We start from the raw sequence: 24,751 nt of genomic DNA on the forward strand, positions 1-24,751 counted from the left end.
GGTGATTGGGAATACATGGAATAAAAAGCGAGATATACATAAGTATACGTATGTAAGTAGGAGAGATGGCCAGAGAGCGTTATTGGATTACGTGTTAATTGACAGGCACGCGAAAGAGAGACTTTTGGATGTTAATGTGCTGAGAGGTGCAACTGGAGGGATGTCTGATCATTATCTTGTGGAGGCTAAGGTGAAGATTTGTATGGGTTTTCAGAAAAGAAGAGTGAATGTTGGGGTGAAGAGGGTGGTGAGAGTAAGTGAGCTTGGGAAGGAGACTTGTGTGAGGAAGTACCAAGAGAGACTGAGTACAGAATGGAAAAAGATGAGAACAATGGAAGTAAGGGGAGTGGGGGAGGAATGGGATGTATTTAGGGAATCAGTGATGGATCGCGCAAAAAATGCTTGTGGCATGAGAATAGTGGGAGGTGGGTTGATTAGAAAGGGTAGTGAGTGGTGGGATGAAGAAGTACGATTATTAGTGAAAGAGAAGAGAGAGGCATTTGGACGATTTTTGCAGGGAAAAAATGCAATTGAGTGGGAGATGTATAAAAGAAAGAGACAGGAGGTCAAGAGAAAGGTGCAAGAGGTGAAAAAGAGGGCAAATGAGAGTTGGGGTGAGAGAGTATCATTAAATTTTAAGGAGAATAAAAAGATGTTCTGGAAGGAGGTAAATAAAGTGCGTAAGACAAGGGAGGAAATGGGAACTTCAGTGAAGGGCGCAAATGGGGAGGTGATAACAAGTAGTGGTGATATGAGAAGGAGATGGAGTGAGTATTTTGAAGGTTTGTTGAATGTCTTTGATGATAGAGTGGCAGATATAGGGTGTTTTGGTTGAGGTGCTGTGCAAAGTGAGAGGGTTAGGGAAAATGATTTGGTAAACAGAGAAGAGGTAGTAAAAGCTTTGCGGATGATGAAAGCCGGCAAGGCAGCAGGTTTGGATGGTATTGCAGAGGAATCTATTAAAAAAGGGGGTGACTGTATTGTTGACTGGTTGGTAAGGTTATTTAATGTATGTATGAATCACGGTGAGGTGCCCGAGGATTGGCGGAATGCGTGCATAGTGCCATTGTACAAAGGCAACGGAGATAAGAGTGAGTGCTCAAATTACAGAGGTATAAGTTTGTTGAGTATTCCTGGTAAATTATATGGGAGGGTATTGATTGAGAGGGTGAAGGCATGTACAGAGCATCAGATTGGGGAAGAGCAGTGTGGTTTCAGAAGTGGTAGAGGATGTGTGGATCAGGTGTTTGCTTTGAAGAATGTATGTGAAAAATACTTAGAAAAGCAAATGGATTTGTATGTAGCATTTATGGATCTGGAGAAGGCATATGATAGAGTTGATAGAGATGCTCTGTGGAAGGTATTAAGAATATATGGTGAGGAAGGCAAGTTGTTAGAAGCAGTGAAAGGTTGTTTATCGAGGATGTAAGGCATGTGTACGTGATTGGTTCTCAGTAAATGTAGGTTTGTGGCAGGGGTGTGTGATGTCTCCATGGTGGTTTAATTTGTTTATGGATGGGGTTGTTAGGGAGGTGAATGCAAGAGTTTTGGAAAGAGGGGCAAGTATGAAGTCTGTTGTGGATGAAAGAGCTTGGGAAGTGAGTCAGTTGTTGTTTGCTGATGATACAGCACTGGTGGCTGATTCATGTGAGAAACTGCAGAAGCTGGTGACTGAGTTTGGTAAAGTGTGTGAAAGAAGAAAGTTAAGAGTAAATGTGAATAAGAGCAAGGTTATTAGGTACAGTAGGGTTGAGGGTCAAGTCAATTGGGAGGTAAGTTTGAATGGAGAAAAACTGGAGGAAGGAAAGTGTTTTAGATATCTGGGAGTGGATCTGGCAGCGGATGGAACCTTGGAATCAGAAGTGAATCATAGGGTGGGGGAGGGGGCGAAAATCCTGGGAGCCTTGAATAATGCGTGGAAGTCGAGAATATTATCTCGGAAAGCAAAAATGGGTATGTTTGAAGGAATAGTGGTTCCAACAATGTTGTATGGTTGCGAGGCGTGGGCTATGGATAGAGTTGTGCGCAGGAGGGTGGATGTGCTGGAAATGAGATGTTTGTGGACAATGTATGGTGTGAGGTGGTTTTGTGCCATTGTACAAAGGCAAAGGGGATAAGAGTGAGTGCTCAAATTACAGAGGTATAAGTTTGTTGAGTATCCCTGGTAAATTATATGGGAGGGTATTGATTGAGAGGGTGAAGGCATGTACAGAGCATCAGATTGGGGAAGAGCAGTGTGGTTTCAGAAGTGGTAGAGGATGTGTGGATCAGGTGTTTGCTTTGAAGAATGTATGTGAGAAATACTTAGAAAAGCAAATGGATTTGTATGTAGCATTTATGGATCTGGAGAAGGTATCTGATAGAGTTGATAGAGATGCTCTGTGGAAGGTATTAAGAATATATGGTGAGGGAAGCAAGTTGTTAGAAGCAGTGAAAAGTTTTTATCGAGGATGTAAGGCATGTGTACGTGTAGGAAGAGAGGAAAGTGATTGGTTCTTAGTGAATGTAGGTTTGCGGCAGGGGTGTGTGATGTCGTCATGGTTGTTTAATTTGTTTATGGATGGGGTTGTTAGGGAGGTGAATGCAAGAGTTTTGGAAAGAGGGGCAAGTATGAAGTCTGTTGTGGATGAAAGAGCTTGGGAAGTGAGTCAGTTGTTGTTTGCTGATGATACAGCACTGGTGGCTGATTCATGTGAGAAACTGCAGAAGCTGGTGACTGAGTTTGGTAAAGTGTGTGAAAGAAGAAAGTTAAGAGTAAATGTGAATAAGAGCAAGGTTATTAGGTACAGTAGGGTTGAGGGTCAAGTCAATTGGGAGGTAAGTTTGAATGGAGAAAAACTGGAGGAAGGAAAGTGTTTTAGATATCTGGGAGTGGATCTGGCAGCGGATGGAACCTTGGAATCAGAAGTGAATCATAGGGTGGGGGAGGGGGCGAAAATCCTGGGAGCCTTGAATAATGCGTGGAAGTCGAGAATATTATCTCGGAAAGCAAAAATGGGTATGTTTGAAGGAATAGTGGTTCCAACAATGTTGTATGGTTGCGAGGCGTGGGCTATGGATAGAGTTGTGCGCAGGAGGGTGGATGTGCTGGAAATGAGATGTTTGTGGACAATGTATGGTGTGAGGTGGTTTTGTGCCATTGTACAAAGGCAAAGGGGATAAGAGTGAGTGCTCAAATTACAGAGGTATAAGTTTGTTGAGTATCCCTGGTAAATTATATGGGAGGGTATTGATTGAGAGGGTGAAGGCATGTACAGAGCATCAGATTGGGGAAGAGCAGTGTGGTTTCAGAAGTGGTAGAGGATGTGTGGATCAGGTGTTTGCTTTGAAGAATGTATGTGAGAAATACTTAGAAAAGCAAATGGATTTGTATGTAGCATTTATGGATCTGGAGAAGGTATCTGATAGAGTTGATAGAGATGCTCTGTGGAAGGTATTAAGAATATATGGTGAGGGAAGCAAGTTGTTAGAAGCAGTGAAAAGTTTTTATCGAGGATGTAAGGCATGTGTACGTGTAGGAAGAGAGGAAAGTGATTGGTTCTTAGTGAATGTAGGTTTGCGGCAGGGGTGTGTGATGTCGTCATGGTTGTTTAATTTGTTTATGGATGGGGTTGTTAGGGAGGTGAATGCAAGAGTTTTGGAAAGAGGAGCAAGTATGAAGTCTGTTGGGGATAAGAGAGCTTGGGAAGTGAGTCAGTTATTGTTCGCTGATGATACAGCGCTGGTGGCTGATTCATGTGAGAAACTGCAGAAGCTGGTGACTGAGTTTGGTAAAGTGTGTGAAAGAAGAAAGTTAAGAGTAAATGTGAATAAGAGCAAGGTAATTAGGTACAGTAGGGTTGAGGGTCAAGTCAACTGGGAGGTAAGTTTGAATGGAGAAAAACTGGAGGAAGTAAAGTGTTTTAGATATCTGGGAGTGGATCTGGCAGCGGATGGAACCATGGAAGCGGAAATGGATCATAGGGTGGGGGAGGGGGCGAAAATCCTGGGAGCCTTGAAGAATGTGTGGAAGTCGAGAACATTATCTCGGAAAACAAAAATGGCTACCGGGGTTGACGTGCTGTCGGTGGATTGAATCAGGGCATGTGAAGCATCTGGGGTAAACCATGGAAAGCTGTGTAGGTATGTATATTTGCGTGTGTGGACGTATGTATATACATGTGTATGGGGGTGGGTTGGGCCATTTCTTTCGTCTGTTTCCTTGCACTACCTCGCAAACGCGGGAGACAGCGACAAAGAAAAAGAAAAAAAAATTATATATATATATATATATATATATATATATATATATATATATATATATATATATATATATATATATATGAAAGCCGGCAAGGCAGCAGGTGTGGATGGTATTGCAGTGGAATTTATTAAAAAAGGGGGTGACTGTATTGTTGACTGGTTGGTAAGGTTATTTAATGTATGTATGACTCATGCCTGAGGATTGGCGGAATGCGTGCATAGTGCCATTGTACAAAGGCAAAGGGGATAAGAGTGAGTGCTCAAATTACAGAGGTATAAGTTTGTTGAGTATTCCTGGTAAATTATATGGGAGGGTATTGATTGAGAGGGTGAAGGCATGTACAGAGCATCAGATTGGGGAAGAGCAGTGTGGTTTCAGAAGTGGTAGAGGATGTGTGGATCAGGTGTTTGCTTTGAAGAATGTATGTGAGAAATACTTAGAAAAGCAAATGGATTTGTATGTAGCATTTATGGATCTGGAGAAGGCATATGATAGAGTTGATAGAGATGCTCTGTGGAAGGTATTAAGAATATATGGTGTGGGAGGAAAGTTGTTAGAAGCAGTGAAAAGTTTTTATCGAGGATGTAAGGCATGTGTACGTGTAGGAAGAGAGGAAAGTGATTGGTTCTCAGTGAATGTAGGTTTGCGGCAGGGGTGTGTGATGTCTCCATGGTTGTTTAATTTGTTTATGGATGGGGTTGTTAGGGAGGTAAATGCAAGAGTTTTGGAAAGAGGGGCAAGTATGAAGTCTGTTGGGGATGAGAGAGCTTGGGAAGTGAGTCAGTTGTTGTTCGCTGATGACACAGCGCTGGTGGCTGATTCATGTGAGAAACTGCAGAAGCTGGTGACTGAGTTTGGAAAAGTGTGTGGAAGAAGAAAGTTAAGAGTAAATGTGAATAAGAGCAAGGTTATTAGGTACAGTAGGGTTGAGGGTCAAGTCAATTGGGAGGTGAGTTTGAATGGAGAAAAACTGGAGGAAGTGAAGTGTTTTAGATATCTGGGAGTGGATCTGGCAGCGTATGGAACCATGGAAGCAGAGGTGGATCATAGGGTGGGGGAGGGGGCGAAAATCCTGGGGGCCTTGAAGAATGTGTGGAAGTTGAGAACATTATCTCGGAAAGCAAAAATGGGTATGTTTGAAGGAATAGTGGTTCCAACAATGTTGTACGGTTGCAAGGCGTGGGCTATGGATAGAGTTGTGCGCAGGAGGATGGATGTGCTGGAAATGAGATGTTTGAGGACAATGTGTGTGGTGTGAGGTGGTTTGATTGAGTGAGTAACGTAAGGGTAAGAGAGATGTGTGGAAATAAAAAGAGCGTGGTTGAGAGAGCAGAAGAGGGTGTTTTGAAGTGGTTTGGGCACATGGAGAGAATGAGTGAGGAGAGATTGACCAAGAGGATATATGTGTCGGAGGTGGAGGGAACGAGGAGAAGAGGGAGACCAAATTGGAGGTGGAAAGATTGAGTGAAAAAGATTTTGTGTGATCGGGGCCTGAACATGCAGGAGGGTGAAAGGAGGGCAAGGAATAGAGTGAATTGGAGCGATGTGGTATACCGGGGTTGACGTGCTGTCAGTGGATTGAATCAAGGCATGTGAAGCGTCTGGGGTAAACCATGGAAAGCTGTGTAGGTATGTATATTTGCGTGTGTGGACGTATGTATATACATGTGTATGGGGGGGGGGTTGGGCCATTTCTTTCGTCTGTTTCCTTGCGCTACCTCGCAAATGCGGGAGACAGCGACAAAGTATAATAGATAAAAAAATCTATTTCATTATTTATTATACTTTGTCAGTCTTCCGTGTTAGCGAGGTAGCGCAAGGAAACAGACGAAAGAATGGCTCAACCCACCCACATACATATGTATATACATACACGTCCACACACTCACATTTATATACCTATGCATCTCAACGTATATATATATATATATATATATATATATATATACACACAGAGACATATACATATATACACATGTACATAACTCATACTATCTGCCCTTATTCACGCCCATTGCAACACCACCACAGATGAAATGACAACCACCTCCCCCTGCATGTGTGCGAGGTAGCACTAGGAAAAGACAACAAAGGGCACATTCGTTCACACTCAGTCTCTAGCTGTCATGTATAATGCACCGAAACCACAGCTCCCTTTTCACATCCAGGCTCCACAGAACTTTCCGTGGTTTAGCCCAGATGCTTCACATATCCTGGTTCAATCCATTGACAGCACATCGATCCGGTATACCACATTGTTCCAATTCACTGTATTCCTTGCACGCCTTTCACCCTCCTGCATGGATGGTCAGCAGGCATTACTAGAATACTTACTAATTGATAGTGTATGTACTGAGATGGAAGGCCAGTGGATTGTCTGATCATTACCTTGTGGGCGAAAGAGTGAAGATTTGTAAAGGTTTTTAGAAAAGAAAAAAAAAACATTCTGGGGGAAAAGAGTGGTGAAAGGAACTGAATTTGGAAAAGAGAGTTTTGTGAAGAAATACCAAGAAAGATCAAGTGGAGAATGGCAAAATGTAGAGAGAACAATGTTAGGGAAGTGGGTGAGGAGTGGGCAGTATCTTGGGAAGCAGCGCTCACCCATGCAAGAAATCAATGTAGCATGTGTAAGGTGGGAGGTGGGCAGGTTAGAAAGGGGAGTGAGTGGTACGATGAAGTAAAGCTCCTACTGAATGAGAAAAGAGTGGTATATGAGCAGTACTTATAGGGAATAGTGCAAATGATTCGGAGATGTATGAAAGAAATCAGCAGGAGTTCAAGAAAAAGGTGCAGGGCTTCAAAAATAGGGCAAATGAGAGTTGGGGGAGCAACCTTCAGTAAACTTCAGGGATAATAAGAAGTTTTGGAAGGAAGTTAATAGCATGCAAAAAATATGAGAACAAATGGAAACATTGGTGAAGAGGGAAAATGGGGACGTGGTAACAGACAGTGATGAAGTAGGAAGGAGGTGGAGTGAGTATTTTGAAAGAATGTTTAATGTGTTTGATGACAGAGTGTCTGAGTCAGGGTGATATGTGAAGTGAGTCTCATGGAGAGTGGTTTGGTGAAGAATGAAGAAGTGGTGATAGTCTTGCATGAGATGAAATGTGGCAAGGTAGCTGGAGTGGATGGTATGTAAGTATGGATCATAAGGTGCATGAGGATTGACAGAATGCACATAAAGTGCAACTGTATAAAAGCAAGAACAAAGGTGTTTGAACTACAGAGGTATAAGTTTGCTGAGAAAACCTAGTAAATTGGATATGAATGATGACAGAGAGGGTGAAGGCATATTAAAATCCTTGGGGAATTGCAATGTGGTTTAAGGAGTGGTAGAGGATGTGTGGATGATGTTTACTTCACAAAATGAGTGAGAAAAATACTCCGAGAAACAGAAGAATTCGTATATGGCATTTACTGATCTCGAGAGAGTATAACAGTCAAACCTTGTGGAAAGTCTTATGAATATATGGTGTGGGTGGAGAGGTACTAAAAGCAGAGAGAATATTTTATTAAGAGTGTATGGCTCGTGCGAATAGGTAGAAAGGTCAGAGTGGCTCCAGGTGAAGGTTGGTCTGTAGCAGGAGAGAATGATGGTTGTTTAATTTGTTTATGGATATGGTGGTGAAGAAGATAAATGCAAGGATCCTGGAGACAAGAGGCCTTGTCCTTTGCTGATGACACAGCACTGGTGGAATATTGAGTGAGAAACAGCAAAACTTGGTGTCTGAGTTGGGAGAGTGTGAGAAAGGAGGGAGCAAAGTAAATGTAAATAAAAGTACAAGTATTGGATCTAGCAGGGCTAAGGGACATGTTAGATGGGGTGTGAGTCCAACTGAAGAAAATTTGAAGAAAAAGAAGTGTTTTAGACCTGAGTGTGGACATGTCACTGAATAGAACCATAAAAAGGGAAGTGAGTCATAGGGTGGATATAGGGAGCAAAGGTTCTGGGAGCACTGGAGAATGGGTGGTAAGAGAAGTCCTTAACTGGGAGGGCAAAAATGGGCATGTTTGAAGGTGTAGAAGTCCCAACAATGTTGAATGGATGCAAGGCATTAACTATAACAGGAACTGTGGAGAAGGGTGGATGTGCTGGAAATGAAAAGTTTGAGGAAAGTATGTGGAGTGAGGTGATTTGATTGAGTGAGTAATAAAAGGGTAAGAAGAGGCGTGGTAAAAATAAGAGTGAGGCTGAGAGGTGAAGAGGGTGTGCTGAAATAGTTTGGACATATGGAGAATGAGTGAGATGTTGACATTAGTGGTGAGGACAAGAAGGGAGAGACCAAACTGGAGATGGAAGGATGGAGTGAAATAGGTTTTTGAGTGCTCAGAGCCTGAACACACTAGAAGGTGAAAGGCATGCATGGAAAAGAATGAACTGGAATAATGTGGTGTACAAGGGACGACATAAAGTTTATGGCCTAACAAGGGCATGTGAAGAGAACAGGTGAAACTATGGAAAGGTATGTGGAGCCTGGCTTTGGAGAGGGGGCACTGCACATGACTTCCAGAGAATGACTGTGAGTGAATGCCATCTTTCTTTGTCTGTTGTGCTACCTTGCCAATGCGGTAAACAGTGATCAAGTATAAAAATATATCGGGAGCAGGGGGCCAGAAATCCTCCCCTCCTTGTATTTTTTGACTTTCTAAAATGGGAAACAGAAGGAGTCATGCGGGGAGTGCTCATCCTCCTCGAAGGCTCAGACAGGGGTGTCTAAATGTGTGTGGATGTAACCAAGATGTGAAAAAAGGAGAGATAGGTAGTATGTTTGAGGAAAGGAACCTGGATGTTTTGGCTCTGAGTGAAACGAAGCTCAAGGGTAAAGGGGAAGAGTGGTTTGGGAATGTCTTGGGAGTAAAGTCAGGGGTTAGTGAGAGGACAAGAGCAAGGGAAGGAGTAGCAGTACTCCTGAAACAGGAGTTGTGGGAGTATGTGATAGAATGTAAGAAAGTAAATTCTCGATTAATATGGGTAAAACTGAAAGTTGATGGAGAGAGATGGGTGATAATTGGTGCATATGCACCTGGGCACGAGAAGAAAGATCATGAGAGGCAAGTGTTTTGGGAGCAGCTGAATGAGTGTGTTAGTGGTTTTGATGCACGAGACCGGGTTATAGTGATGGGTGATTTGAATGCAAAGGTGAGTAATGTGGCAGTTGAGGGAATAATTGATATACATGGGGTGTTCAGTGTTGTAAATGGAAATGGTGAAGAGCTTGTAGATTTATGTGCTGAAAAAGGACTGGTGATTGGGAATACCTGATTTAAAAAGCGAGATATACATAAGTATACGTATGTAAGTAGGAGAGATGGCCAGAGAGTGTTATTGGATTACGTGTTAATTAATAGGCGTGCGAAAGAGAGACTTCTTGATGTTGATGTGCTGAGAGGTGCAACTGGAGGGATGTCTGATCATTATCTTGTGGAGGCTAAGGTGAAGATTTGTATGGGTTTTCAGAAAAGAAGAGTGAATGTTGGGGTGAAGAGGGTGGTGAGAGTAAGTGAGCTTGGGAAGGAGACTTGTGTGAGGAAGTACCAGGAGAGACTGAGTACAGAACGGAAAAAGGTGAGAACAATGGAAGTAAGGCGAGTGGGGGAGGAATGGGATGTATTTAGGGAATCAGTGATGGATTGCGCAAAAGATGCTTGTGTCATGAGAAGAGTGGGAGGTGGGTTGATTAGAAAGGGTAGTGAGTGGTGGGATGAAGAAGTAAGATTATTAGTGAAAGAGAAGAGAGAGGCATTTGGACGATTTTTGCAGGGAAAAAATGCAATTGAGTGGGAGATGTATAAAAGAAAGAGACAGGAGGTCAAGAGAAAGGTGCAAGAGGTGAAAAAGAGGGCAAATGAGAGTTGGGGTGAGAGAGTATCATTAAATTTTAGGGAGACTAAAAAGATGTTCTGGAAGGAGGTAAAGAAAGTGCGTAAGACAAGGGAGCAAATGGGAACTTCAGTGAAGGGCGCAAATGGGGAGGTTATAACAAGTAGTGGTGATGTGAGGAGATGGAGTGAGTATTTTGAAGGTTTGTTGAATATGTTTGATGATAGAGTGGCAGATATAGGGTGTTTTGGTCGAGGTGGTGTGCAAAGTGAGAGGGTTAGGGAAAATGATTTGGTAAACAGAGAAGAGGTAGTAAAAGCTTTGCGGAAGATGAAAGCCGGCAAGGCAGCAGGTTTGGATGGTATTGCAGTGGAATTTACTAAAAAAGGGGTGACTGTATTATTGACTGGTTGGTAAGGTTATTTAATGTATGTATGACTCATGGTGAGGTGCCTGAGGATTGGCGGAATGCGTGCATAGTGCCACTGTACAAAGGCAAAGGGGATAAGAGTGAGTGCTCAAATTACAGAGGTATAAGTTTGTTGAGTATTCCTGGTAAATTATATGGGAGGGTATTGATTGAGAGGGTGAAGGCATGTACAGAGCATCAGATTGGGGAAGAGCAGTGTGGTTTCAGAAGTGGTAGAGGATGTGTGGATCAGGTGTTTGCTTTGAAGAATGTATGTGAGAAATACTTAGAAAAGCAAATGGATTTGTATGTAGCATTTATGGATCTGGAGAAGGCATATGATAGAGTTGATAGAGATGCTCTGTGGAAGGTATTAAGAATATATGGTGTGGGAGGAAAGTTGTTAGAAGCAGTGAAAAGTTTTTATCGAGGATGTAAGGCATGTGTACGTGTAGGAAGAGAGGAAAGTGATTGGTTCTCAGTGAATGTAGGTTTGCGGCAGGGGTGTGTGATGTCTCCATGGTTGTTTAATTTGTTTATGGATGGGGTTGTTTGGGAGGTAAATGCAAGAGTTTTGGAAAGAGGGGCAAGTATGAAGTCTGTTGGGGATGAGAGAGCTTGGGAAGTGAGTCAGTTGTTGTTTGCTGATGATACAGGGCTGGTGGCTGATTCATGTGAGAAACTGCAGAAGCTGGTGACTGAGTTTGGTAAAGTGTGTGAAAGAAGAAAGTTAAGAGTAAATGTGAATAAGAGCAAGGTTATTAGGTACAGTAGGGTTGAGGGTCAAGTCAATTGGGAGGTAAGTTTGAATGGAGAAAAAGTAGAGGAAGTAAAGTGTTTTAGATATCTGGGAGTGGATCTGGCAGCGGATGGAACCATGGAAGCGGAAGTGGATCATAGGGTGGGGGAGGGGGCGAAAATCCTGGGAGCCTTGAAGAATGTGTGGAAGTCGAGAACATTATCTCGGAAAGCAAAAATGGGTATGTTTGAAGGAATAGTGGTTCCAACAATGTTGTACGGTTGCAAGGCGTGGGCTATGGATAGAGTTGTGCGCAGGAGGATGGATGTGCTGGAAATGAGATGTTTGAGGACAATGTGTGGTGTGAGGTGGTTTGATCGAGTAAGTAACGTAAGGGTAAGAGAGATGTGTGGAAATAAAAAAAGCGTGGTTGAGAGAGCAGAAGAGGGTGTTTTGAAATGGTTTGGGCACATGGAAAGAATGAGTGAGGAAAGATTGACCAAGAGGATATATGTGTCGGAGGTGGAGGGAACGAGGAGAAGTGGGAGACCAAATTGGAGGTGGAAAGATGGAGTGAAAAAGATTTTGTGTGATCGGGGCCTGAACATGCAGGAGGGTGAAAGGAGGGCAAGGAATAGAGTGAATTGGATCGATGTGGTATACCGGGGTTGACGTGCTGTCAGTGGATTGAATCAGGGCATGTGAAGCGTCTGGGGTAAACCATGGAAAGCTGTGTAGGTATGTATATTTGCGTGTGTGGACGTATGTATATACATGTGTATGGGGGTGGGTTGGGCCATTTCTTTCATCTGTTCCCTTGTGCTATCTCGCAAACGCGAGAGATAGCGGCAAAAAAGAAAGAAAAAAAAAAAAAGTGTTTTGTAAGGATTTTTTTTTTTTTTTCTGCATAGGAGAGCATCAACTCAGATGAACTGCACATTTCAAGGGTTAAGGAGTAAAGAAATTTGAATCTTATCTCCAACAATTTTGTTCCCAATACTGTATCACCATGTCAGTGATGTAAGACATAGGAAGAACATTTTTTGAGATATTCTTTGAGATGGTATAGCTAAAACATAAATAATTCTTTGTAATAAGATATTACATTAAACTTTTGTAGATGGAAATGAGAATACTCCCCACACACGTGAAAACCCAGGTAGGTAGGGCAGAAATGAGGAAAAGATGAAAAAATCATAAAAAGACACACTTATTATGAAGGAGTGTTAAGTAGATGCAGAATAAAGAAATAAGGAGGAAGGAAGCAACATGAAGTAAGATTCTCACTCTCATGCAAACAAAGCCACAGTTAAGTTCATGCTGTATAAAAAAAATATTTTCATAATTTTCAGTCGCTGCTTGTAAACTGCTACTCTAGTAATGCACCACATTACAAAAGATGCAATAAAACAATAATTTACAGATGACTATCAATATACATGAAATCTGTAATGATGAAGAATCGATCTCTAACTTACATCGAAGGCAATGTTGGCAAGGTGTGTTTGAGTTTTAGCAAGGTTACGCTTTCCTTTACCACCCTGTCGGCACAGGTCTTGTAACAGTGCATACACCTCGAGATTACTTAGCACTGCCCCTTTACTATTTACTCTGAAAATAAACCAACCAGTATAAGTTGAGATAATAGGGGCAATTTCTTGTCTTATTCAATTAAGATTTTAAGTTTTGTTTCAATTCTGTTATGTAATACATACCTTTTACTCAACAACTCTATTGTCTGAATTTTAAAATACATTATGACACTGTACACAGTCAAGCCTGAAAGACTAATTTTGAGTGGAGAGCATACATTCTGCATTTCAGCTCTGAAAACTTAAGTGGTGCATTGTGGTACAGAATTCTGTTCAACCAAATCAGCTAGACCTCAACGTGGAAAACTAAACCACCATAAAAATTACTCTCTAAGTGGTTACTGGAAAAAAGGATACTAAATTATCACTAAAAAAGGTATGCCAAGGGACATATAGCTTCTCCAGCATGCCAAGATGTCTTCCACCCTATAAGGGAATTAACAATCAGCTGTCTATTCTGACATGTAACCAAAGGCAGGAAATACATTGGAAATATATTGTTTATTTCTGAATTTGATAGTTCTTGTGTATAGCTCAATATGTAAGAACTAATTAAAGACAATTAAGCCTTACCAAAGGTAAATTTTTAAGATTTTCATTTCCATTTTACAGAAGCTAACCAAATTACATATACTTTATGCTAGTCTTTAAATCATATTTTAAACTGATGGGTAAAGTGCAGATACTTAAGGCACATAACTCAATTTATGACTCAATTCAATCAATAAATGTGAATGTACTCTTAGTATGTTCTATAACTGGTGGCTTTACAGAAATAGCAATAAGGAGAGAATTTTCTCCTGCTTGCTACACAAACAACCATATCATTTATTATTTTTTTTTTTTTGCTTTGTTGCTGTCTCCCGCGTTTGCGAGGTAGAGCAAGGAAACAGACGAAAGAAATGGCCCAACCCACCCCCATACACATGTATATACATACGTCCACACATGCAAATATACATACCTACACAGCTTTCCATGGTTTACCCCAGACACTTCACATGCCTTGATTCAATCCACTGACAGCACGTCAACCCCGGTATACCACATCGCTCCAATTCACTCTATTCCTTGCCCTCCTTCCGCTTCCATGGTTTCATCCGCTGCCAGATCCACTCCCAGATATCTAAAACACTTCACTTCCTCCAGTTTTTCTCCATTCAAACTCACCTCCCAATTGACTTGACCCTCAACCCTACTGTACCTAATAACCTTGCTCTTATTCACATTTACTCTTAACTTTCTTCTTTCACACACTTTACCAAACTCAGTCACCAACTTCTGCAGTTTCTCACATGAATCAGCCACCAGCGCTGTATCATCAGCGAACAACAACTGACTCACTTCCCAAGCTCTCTCATCCCCAACAGACTTCATACTTGCCCCTCTTTCCAAAACTCTTGCATTCACCTCCCTAACAACCCCATCCATAAACAAATTAAACAACCATGGAGACATCACACACCCCTGCCGCAAACCTACATTCACTGAGAACCAATCACTTCCTCTCTTCCTACATGTACACATGCCTTACACCCTCGATAAAAACTTTTCACTGCTTCTAACAACTTGCCTCCCACACCATATATTCTTAATACCTTCCACAGAGCATCTCTATCAACTCTATCATATGCCTTCTCCAGATCCATAAATGCTACATACAAATCCATTTGCTTTTCTAAGTATTTCTCACATACATTCTTCAAAGCAAACACCTGATCCACACATCCTCTACCACTTCTGAAACCACACTGCTCTTCCCCAATCTGATGCTCTGTACATGCCTTCACCCTCTCAATCAATACCCTCCCATATAATTTACCAGGAATACTCAACAAACTTATACCTCTGTAATTTTAGCACTCACTCTTATCCCCTTTGCCTTTGTACAACGGCACTATGCACGCATTCCGCCAATCCTCAGGCACCTCACCATGAGTCATACATACATTAAATAACCTTACCAACCAGTCAACAATACAGTCACCCCCTTTTTTAATAAATTCCACCGCAATACCATCCAAACCTGCTGCCTTGCCGGCTTTCATCTTCCGCAAAGCTTTTACTACCTCTTCTCTGTTTACCAAATCATTTTCCCTAACCCTCTCACTTTGCACACCACCTCGACCAAAACACCCTATATCTGCCACTATCATCAAACACATTCAACAAACCTTCAAAATACTCACTCCATCTCCTTCTCACATCACCACTACTTCTTATCACCTCCCCATTTGCGCCCTTCACTGAGTTCCCATTTGCTCCCTTGTCTTACGCACTTTATTTACCTCCTTCCAGAACATCTTTTTATTCTCCCTAAAATTTAATGATACTCTCTCACCCCAACTCTCATTTGCCCTTTTTTTCACCTCTTGCACCTTTCTCTTGACCTCCTGTCTCTTTCTTTTATACATCTCCACTAATTCATTACAACCACCGCATTTCCAAGGCCTACAAAATTAGAATGTCACAAAATTTCAGTGACCTCAACTTACTGCCACTGAAGAGTATAAATCATTCAGTCTTGAAACACGAGACCATATAGATAAGCAAAGATAAATCATCTAAACTTTGCAAATTCAAAAGTTTAAATTTTTTGAAAATGTAAACTGGAAACATCCTTTTCTATGAAAAAAAAAAAAAAAAAAAGATTTACAATCCACACCCTTCACAAACTACTCAAATAGAGGAACTCCCCTCAAATCAGTAGCCATCACCCAGAAATAACATAATCCTTATGACTGCCACGCTACAAAAAGACAGCTACCTCAAGAGTATTTCGAATATGGATGTAATCCGATTGGTGACTAATAATAGTATAAAGAGATATTCTTCAGAAGAGAGGGGAAGGTAGGGCAAGAGAACAATGAGAAAATTTGCATGAGGGACTTTCTAAGATCAATCTGTCCCACAAGCTATGACAGCATAACAACATGGAGGTTGAGGGTCAGAGAAAAACGTTTTGCCAAGAAAAAGATGACATATCCAAAGCTGTTTTTGTGGCACTCTATTGCTCCTTCACCTTGCAAGAGGTAAGCCTAATGACCATAAAACTTATCCTCAGTGTCTAGACCATGGTATGGCAACCACTGTGTTGGTGATAATGTTACAACCTTTGGAGAATTCCTTCAGGAAGGCGTCCTCAAAAAGGCCAGCAAGGTAATACCAGAATGACACAGCTCTAACAAAGAGGCCACAGTGAACCAACAAGTTTTTCATCCAGAAGGGCTCCAAATTGCCTAGGCAAACCAGAAAAAGGGGGTATTCTTTGCCAATCTGAGAATAACTCCAGATATTCTCCAAGACATCAAACCACATAGAAGACAGGATAACCTTCAATATTTTGCTTTGTCGCTGTCTCCCGCGTTTGTGAGGTAGCGCAAGGAAACTGACGAAAGAAATGGCCCAACCCACCCCCATACACATGTATATACACACACGTCCACACACGCAAATATACATACCTATACATCTCAATGTACACATATATATACACACACAGACACATACATATATACCCACGCACACAATTCTCACTGTCTGCCTTTATTCATTCCCATCGCCACCTCGCCACACATGGAATACCATCCCCCTCCCCCCTCATGTGTGCGAGGTAGCACTAGGAAAAGACAACAAAGGCCCCATTCGTTCACACACAGTCTCTAGCTGTCATGCAATAATGCCCGAAACCACAGCTCCCTTTCCACATCCAGGCCCCACACAACTTTCCATGGTTTACCCCAGACGCTTCACATGCCCTAATTCAATCCACTGACAGCACGTCAACCCCGGTATACCACATCGATCCAATTCACTCTATTCCTTGCCCGCCTTACACCCTCCTGCATGCTCAGGCCCCGATCACTCAAAATCTTTTTCACTCCATCTTTTCACCTCCAATTTGGTCTCCCACTTCTCCTCGTTCCCTCCACCTCCGACACATATATCCTCTTGGTCAATCTTTCCTCACTCATTCTTTCCATGTGCCCAAACCATTTCAAAACACCCTCTTCTGCTCTCTCAACCATACTCTTTTTATTTCCACACATCTCTCTTACCCTTACATTACTTACTCGATCAAACCACCTCACACCACACATTGTCCTCAAACATATCATTTCCAGCACATCCACCCTCCTACGCACAACTCTATCGATAGCCCATGCCTCGCAACCATACAACATTGTTGGAACCACTATTCCTTCAAACATACCCATTTTTGCTTTCCGAGATAATGTTCTCGACTTCCACACATTCTTCAAGGCTCCCAGGATTTTCGCCCCCTCCCCCACCCTATGATTCACTTCCGATTCCATGGTTCCATCCGCTGCCAGATCCACTCCCAGATATCTAAAACACTTTACTTCCTCCACTTTTTCTCCATTCAAACTTACCTCCCAATTGACTTGACCCTCAACCCTACTGTACCTAATAACCTTGCTCTTATTCACATTTACTCTTAACTTTCTTCTTTCACACACTTTACTAAACTCAGTCACCAGCTTCTGCAGTTTCTCACATGAATCAGCCACCAGCGCTGTATCATCAGCGAACAACAACTGACTCACTTCCCAAGCTCTCTCATCCACAACAGACTTCATACTTGCCCCTCTTTCCAAAACTCTTGCATTCACCTCCCTAACAACCCCAAGGATAACCTTCAAATGTAGTCTAAAAAAAAAAGGGGGGTATTCAAAGCTTACATGATTAACCTTCTCAAATTTTGGATTGGGAAAATAATCAACACAAGACGTTATGACACATGAGAAGCCTCTCATAGCTGGACATCTAGAAAGTTCTTTAACGGGACCACAGACTTGCAGCAAAGCCCATTTAGATTGCCAAGAGGGTAGTGAAAGGGGTCTTTAAAAAAATAACCAAATAACCAACATAAAGAGGGTCACAAAATAGGTTATATCCAAAGACCCTGACTTTGGAACCCACAAGCAATCCTGTAAAAGTCTTTTGTGTTATGGAAGAATTCTAAGGGGAGGTTCAGAAATCCCTAAAACTGAATTTTAGGGAACAGATGAAAAGCTTTCAAAACTCACTAATGCCATCTAAGAAGATGTGTGAACATTATGGAACACATACTGTTACAAGATTCCCAACTTTCAGGCTGTAAAAGTGTGAATAAAGCCATGTGCAAGCTTCAAAATTAGTGCTTGGATACTGAGTTACTGACCCCTTATGAGGAAGTCTAGCAACACTTGTGAAATCAGCCAAGAGGAACAGCACAACTGAAGAGGTTTCATATCAAGAATTGCAATCAAAGACACATATTCCCCCAAAACAGAGACAAAGAGAAACAGAGATTTTCAACATTAGAAAAACAAATACTGATAAGCAGGCATTTGCTTGGAGACAGGATCATTATGGATACATAACCGAAGAGGAAATCCAATTCAACGCCTCTCTCTGTTGTCATGGGCATTAACCTTAATTTGGCATCTACCCCATGAAATGCATACTTCATGAAGGTGAGAGGCCTGAATAATACTCATTTTAACTGTAAAGGGATTATTTTTTCAAAAAATATTATGAAAAATGAAAAAAAATTGGAACCCTTGTTTCCTTCATGCTGAAGAGTAAGACGCACCAATTCTCTTAATATAAGTCCTCAGGGACATGAAGCTCAGTAGATGAAGCCTCTCTCTCTAGCTTGGTGTATCACTCAAACATCAAGTAAATCCACATAATTCCCCATGGTAGAGTAACTTGGGAATTCCTCCTCTATGTAAACAAAACCAATGAATGACAACTCTTACGGAGACACTTATAGTCAAACCATGACTAAAGAGAGAAAGGCTTGGTGTACTCATGAAAATCCCCTTCTAAAACCCTGCAATGACAACATGAACTGCAAAATGATTGCAATCAACTGATACTGGAAAACAGGACAAACTTGTTTCTAGAAAGAACATTATGGATGATTCTTTTTCCTAAGCATTTTATTGAATTCCTCTTCACAGGAAATTTCTCAGCAAGATGATGTTTGCAGCCTTTGTAAAGGAAAATCTTGGGATCAGGTATGCCATTAGTTTGAATAACCAGAGGCTAATGCATTCCAAAATGGAATAACTTAGGTTACCCTGTTTGTTTCTAAAAATGTAAGGCATTCTTTTTTTCATCAGCAACGACTGGGAAAGGTGCCAGTAAATGTTCTAAATTCTCAAACTGAGTATTTAAATGCCAGCTGTAAGGGCTGGTATCTGTGTTTAAAGAGCAGTTATCCTTAATCTGTCTTTTGATGGAAGAATTTAGAAAAGAGAGGCCTAGAATGAAGCCCTTCTTATGACAAGAAAGATGGTATATATCAAGAGCCAGTTCTCTGCAAGTTTCAATTATGTTACACTTTCTATCTATAACCTTAAACACTTAGTTAGTAGCAGTACACAGTTCCTCTCTAAGAAGAAGGGTTGGTTGGAATCATATATGTCAAACTTCCAGGAGACAAAGCTATGGAGCTGACTCCAACTGCAAATGAAATGAAAACACAATGACCCAGTAATCTCAGCACTGCCTTACTATTAGTATGACTAAACGAGTGACACAAATTCAGTGTTGCATTGTCAAAGTAAGTACTATAAAAGGAGCTATTTGGACAAGAAACCACCATGACAACTCGCTATGTTCTTGATAGGACCCATCAAAGGCGAGTCCCCTGTGCTTAGTAGGGCCTGAGAACTGGCCAATGTGCTCTTTGTCACAAAATACTAGGATAATATCATAGATTAGTACAGACCTGTTTCAGTCATGAGCAAAGGCTTGCTGGCCCTTCCTTGCACTTGTTAATGATGCTTGGACTAACACCCACTGAATTCAGCACAACAGATTTAGAAATCTGGTTCTACCTATCTTGAAAAGCCTCAATGGCTAAGTGGAAGTACGGAAAAGGATTCTCTGCAAAGAAGAGTTAAATATTTGAGAGACAGGTATAACAGAAGAGGCATAACCTCAGAGAAAAATTTTGTTTGTGAAGTTGTAAAACACTAGCCACTCATGTTTATTCTCTACATTTTAGAATAACAATACATCAGGGGACAGTATGTTGGTAGAAGGTGAATTGTCAGTAGGGGTTGAAGTGTCAGCAAACCATATCAAAAGAAAGACTTGAGAAATAGGTATCACACGGAAAGTGAGATAGAGCAATGTAAAAGGAGATAACACACTTGTAAAATAATAAAAAACCTATAAAATCCTAGTCAATATATATACTAACATTATATTGGACAGTTGCTCGACACTGTGTTACGTAATCAGTTTGTTAACCTCCAGTGCTATACTTGACAATGCATCTTCATGGGTATGCCTGGTATATTTTAACTGGAACATTTAAATTATGATAAATCATAATTACTAGGAAGGTTAAGCATAGTTTTTACAGGCTTAGTGGATTTGTTTACTTTTAACTGACACCATACTTTCCTGAATATATTATTTTCAATAAAATATCATGCACCATAGCTATTTCTGTAATCACAGCAAAATATTTACAGCACCAACAACCTGAATAGTTATTTCTCATAGCAAATTTTCTTAACCACCACTGCAGAAAGAAACCACTTATCTACAGGTAATGGCAGTGCAAATCTAAACAAGTAAATTACCAGTTAGTTTAGGTCCTTATGTTAGAAAATCCTGATCACACTATATGTTCTGTAAATGGGTGCAACAAAACCCTGAAATATGCTAAAATGTACTAGAATAAAACAATATATAACATCAAAATAGCCTAAATTGTGTCCAAATGAGCTGGTAAAACAACATTTGATATAAAAAAGAAAAGATTCATTGCCAGTTAAAGAAAAATAATCATTTCACCTTATTCTCTCACTAGGTTGGTCTCCCAAACATAGATACACTGTACATCTTAAACAGTTAATTAGTCAATTACAGTTAGAAAATAGATTTTTCTCTTTTGACGAAAGAAAATCATTAAAGAATCATAAAACCATTAAACAAGTTGTATAGGTCTTAACTTCTCCAGGGAGAATTAGAGAGCTTATGGTAAGTGCATATTGGTAAGATATTGGGAAGTGCTAAAACCAACCTGGTGTTGACATGTTTCCTCGAGTGGTAGTATCAACTCCTTGTTCATACAATGTTTAAGTCCACTTCCTTTTTATATATGGGCAAAGTCCACCTTGTTCCCCATGTCTATAGCGCTGGTACAGATGTTTATGTCATTTCACTATGATATCTGTGATATCATCCGTACTAGTTTATCATTGCTGATCTCAGCCCATCCTTATTATTACTGTAATCATAATCACATGATGTTAAAATATATCAATAACTTGTCTGATTATTTACTGTACTTAAACACAAAGAGAAATCTGCAAATGAAATGAAAACACAATGACCCAGTAATCTCAGCACTGCCTTACTATTAGTATGACTAAGTGAGTGACAATGACAAGATGTATGAAAGATTTATTTATGATTTATTCAACCTGGAATAATGGATACAATATATACAGAACAGTTTTAATCTTTATATCATTCTTTCATGCTTGTCTCTGAGGATAGAAGTAATTATGCTACTTGTGTAAAATCATTGTAGAATATATTCTAATGATTCTGAATTCCTGTTTCATATATACTCTTCAAGATGGAAAGTTCTGTTGAATCATAAATCAGTTTTCATTTTCCCCTCGACAATTTAGCAAAACTAACCATCACCAGGATTGTGCCTGGGTTATGAGCATATTAGGCTACTATTCCAGAGAAGGTAAGGTCATCTTTACAATGAAAATTAAAAAAATTGCGCTCTTTCATACAATTTTTTTTTACATTTTCTTCTTTTTCAAAGTTTATAATCATTATACATCTGATGAGCTGAATCAGTACAATAACAGTGAAAGCAGTAATTCAGATATGAAAACAAAGTACAACAAAGCACTTCACACACACACACACACACACACACACACATGTATAAATATATGTATATATTATTATTATTTATTATACTTTGTCGCTGTCCCCCGCGTTTGCGAGGTAGCGCAAGGAAACAGACGAAAGAAATGGCCCAACCCCCCCCCCCATACACATGTATATACATACGTCCACACACGCAAATATACATACCTACACAGCTTTCCATGGTTTACCCCAGACGCTTCACATGCCCTGCTTCAATCCACTGACAGCACGTCAACCCCGGTATACCACATCGCTCCAATTCACTCTATTCCTTGCCCTCCTTTCACCCTCCTGCATGTTCAGGCTCCGATCACACAAAATCTTTTTCACTCCATCTTTCCACCTCCAATTTGGTCTCCCTCTTCTCCTTGTTCCCTCCACCTCCGACACATATATCCTCTTGGTCAATCTTTCCTCACTCATCCTCTCCATGTGCCCAAACCACTTCAAAACACCCTCTTCTGCTCTCTCAACCACGCTCTTTTTATTTCCACACATCTCTCTTACCCTTACGTTACTCACTCGATCAAACCACCTCACACCACACATTGTCCTCAAACATCTCATTTCCAGCACATCTATCCTCCTGCGCACAACTCTATCCATAGCCCATGCCTCGCAACCATACAACATTGTTGGAATCACTATTCCTTCAAACATACCCATTTTTGCTTTCCGAGATAATGTTCTCGACTTCCACACATTCTTCAAGGCCCCCAGGATTTTCGCCCCCTCCCCCACCCTATGATCCACTTCCGCTTCCATGGTTCCATCCGCTGCCAGATCCACTCCCAGATATCTAAAACACTTCACTTCCTCCAGTTTTTCTCCATTCAAACTCACCTCCCAATTGACTTGACCCTCAACCCTACTGTACCTAATAACCTTGCTCTTATTCACATTTACTCTTAACTTTCTTCTTCCACACACTCCTCCAAACTCAGTCACCAGCCTCTGCAGCCTCTCACATGAATCAGCCACCAGCGCTGCATCACCAGCGAACAACAACTGACCCACTCCCCAATGTATATGTATATGTATATATATATGTATATATATCTTTCTTTCTTTCATACTATTCGCCATTTCCCGCGTCAGCGAGGCAGCGCCAAGAACAGAGGACCGGGCCTCTGAGGAAACATCCTCATCCAGCCCCCTTCTCTGCTCCTTCCTTTGGAAGAAAATAAAAAAAAAAAAGTGAGAGGGGAGGATTTCCAGCCCCCCCGCTCCATGTGTGTGTGTGTATGTGTATATATATATATATATATATATATATATATATATATATATATATATATCATACAAACCTCCAAAATCCAGGATCAATCCTGGAACCCCTGTGCAAGAGGCAGGAATGCTAGGCCCATAGCCTAGCAGTTAGCATTCCTGCCTCTTGCACAGGGGTCCTGGGTTTGATCCTGGATGTTGGAGGTTTACATGTTCTATGAAGGTGCGCGTTCATATGCACTTTATTCGTATATATAAATATTCCTGGGGATAGGGGAGAAAGAATACTTCCCACGTATTCCCTGCGTGTTGTAGAAGGTGACTAAAAGGGAAGGGAGCGGGGGGCTGGAAACCCTCCCCCTCTCGTTTTTTTCATTTTCCAACAGAAGGAACAGAGAAGGGGGCAAGGTGAGGATATTCCTCAAAGGTCCAGTCGTCTGTTCTTAACGCTACCTCGCTAACGCGGGAAATGGCGGATAGTATGAAAAAAAGAAAAAAAAAAAAAATATATATATATATATATATATATATATAAATATATATATATATTATATATATATATATATATATATATATATATATATATATATATATATTATATATATATATATATATATATATATATATATATATACACTAAGTTGTTTTCAGCATTCACCATTATCTTCCTAATGTCCTCTCATCACAAGTCCTTTATTTCCCTCTGAGTATGATACAGTAGATATCACTTGTTTCTTAGTTGTATTATCATTCTTTTATGATTTCTCACAATTCATAAAAGAAAATTAGTTCTTAACTGTAGATTACTATACAAGTAGGTGACAATACAAATGTGTATGCATAATATTGTTTAATAACAGACCTTAAGTCATTATAACATCAACACATTTTTGTAGCTAGTTCAACTGTATTCCTGTACAATGTTAATGTTATCCTTCACCTTATGGGGACCACATTTAAAATAATTATATAAATCTGTATTTTATGTGATATCATTAGTAAAATCATGATATATAAATATATATATATATATATATATGTATATATATATATATATATATATATATATATATATATATGCCAAATAACATCAGTAAAGGTATAAAGCAGGCGCATTGGTGTATGTATGGCAGACAGATCTGGAATGAGTGATAAGATGAAATATTTTTTACTTACGATATTATTTTCATGTAACATTGTTCTACCAGCTGACCTGAACACCACTTGAGCAATCCGCGGTCTATACTATTCTTCATGTGCATTTTGGGGTAATTTAATTCCCCTTCTCTTTTAACTGGTGTTATCTAGAAGGTATGCCACAATATCCACTCCCTTAAAGGTACTTTTCATATAAATCTAATCCAATTTCCTCTGAAACTTTAATATACAACATAAGAGACAAAATCTGTACTCACACTTCCATGTTGTTGGTGAGAGATAACTTGTATGGTTTCAGCAGAGGTTTAGGGTAGGAGTGAAGACGTGTGCCTCCACACAACACTATGGTTTCAGCAGGTTTAGGGTAGGAGTGAAGACGTGTGCCTCTACACAACACTATGGTTTCAGCAGAAGGTTTAGGGTAGGAGTGAACACGTGTGCCTCCACACAACACTATGGTTTCAGCAGGTTTAGGGTAGGAGTGAAGACGTGTGCCTCTACACAACACTATGGTTTCAGCAGAAGGTTTAGGGTAGGAGTGAACACGTGTGCCTCCACACAACACTATGGACGGCCGCCAACATCACACAGGATCAACTTGAATATCACACAAAAGTGACCATCAACTTTATGA

General features: G+C 40.5%; 1 protein-coding gene across 1 annotated transcript in view; it reads right to left on the reverse strand.

The window, feature by feature from the left end:
- The window catches only part of Polr3I (RNA polymerase III subunit I), a 64,847-nt gene extending 40,339 nt beyond the window's left edge, over positions 1 to 24,508 (reverse strand). Inside the window, exons 1-2 of the mRNA XM_071665790.1 lie at positions 24,375 to 24,508; positions 12,691 to 12,823 (exon numbers count right to left, since the gene is read on the reverse strand). Coding sequence (XP_071521891.1) covers positions 12,691 to 12,823; positions 24,375 to 24,382 — 141 coding nt within the window. The 5' untranslated portion in view covers positions 24,383 to 24,508. The remainder of the gene's footprint in view (positions 1 to 12,690; positions 12,824 to 24,374) is intronic.
- Between the last annotated feature and the right edge of the window lie 243 nt (positions 24,509 to 24,751).

This window comes from Panulirus ornatus, chromosome 10, assembly GCF_036320965.1.
Source record: "Panulirus ornatus isolate Po-2019 chromosome 10, ASM3632096v1, whole genome shotgun sequence".
Lineage (NCBI taxonomy): Eukaryota > Metazoa > Arthropoda > Malacostraca > Decapoda > Palinuridae > Panulirus > Panulirus ornatus.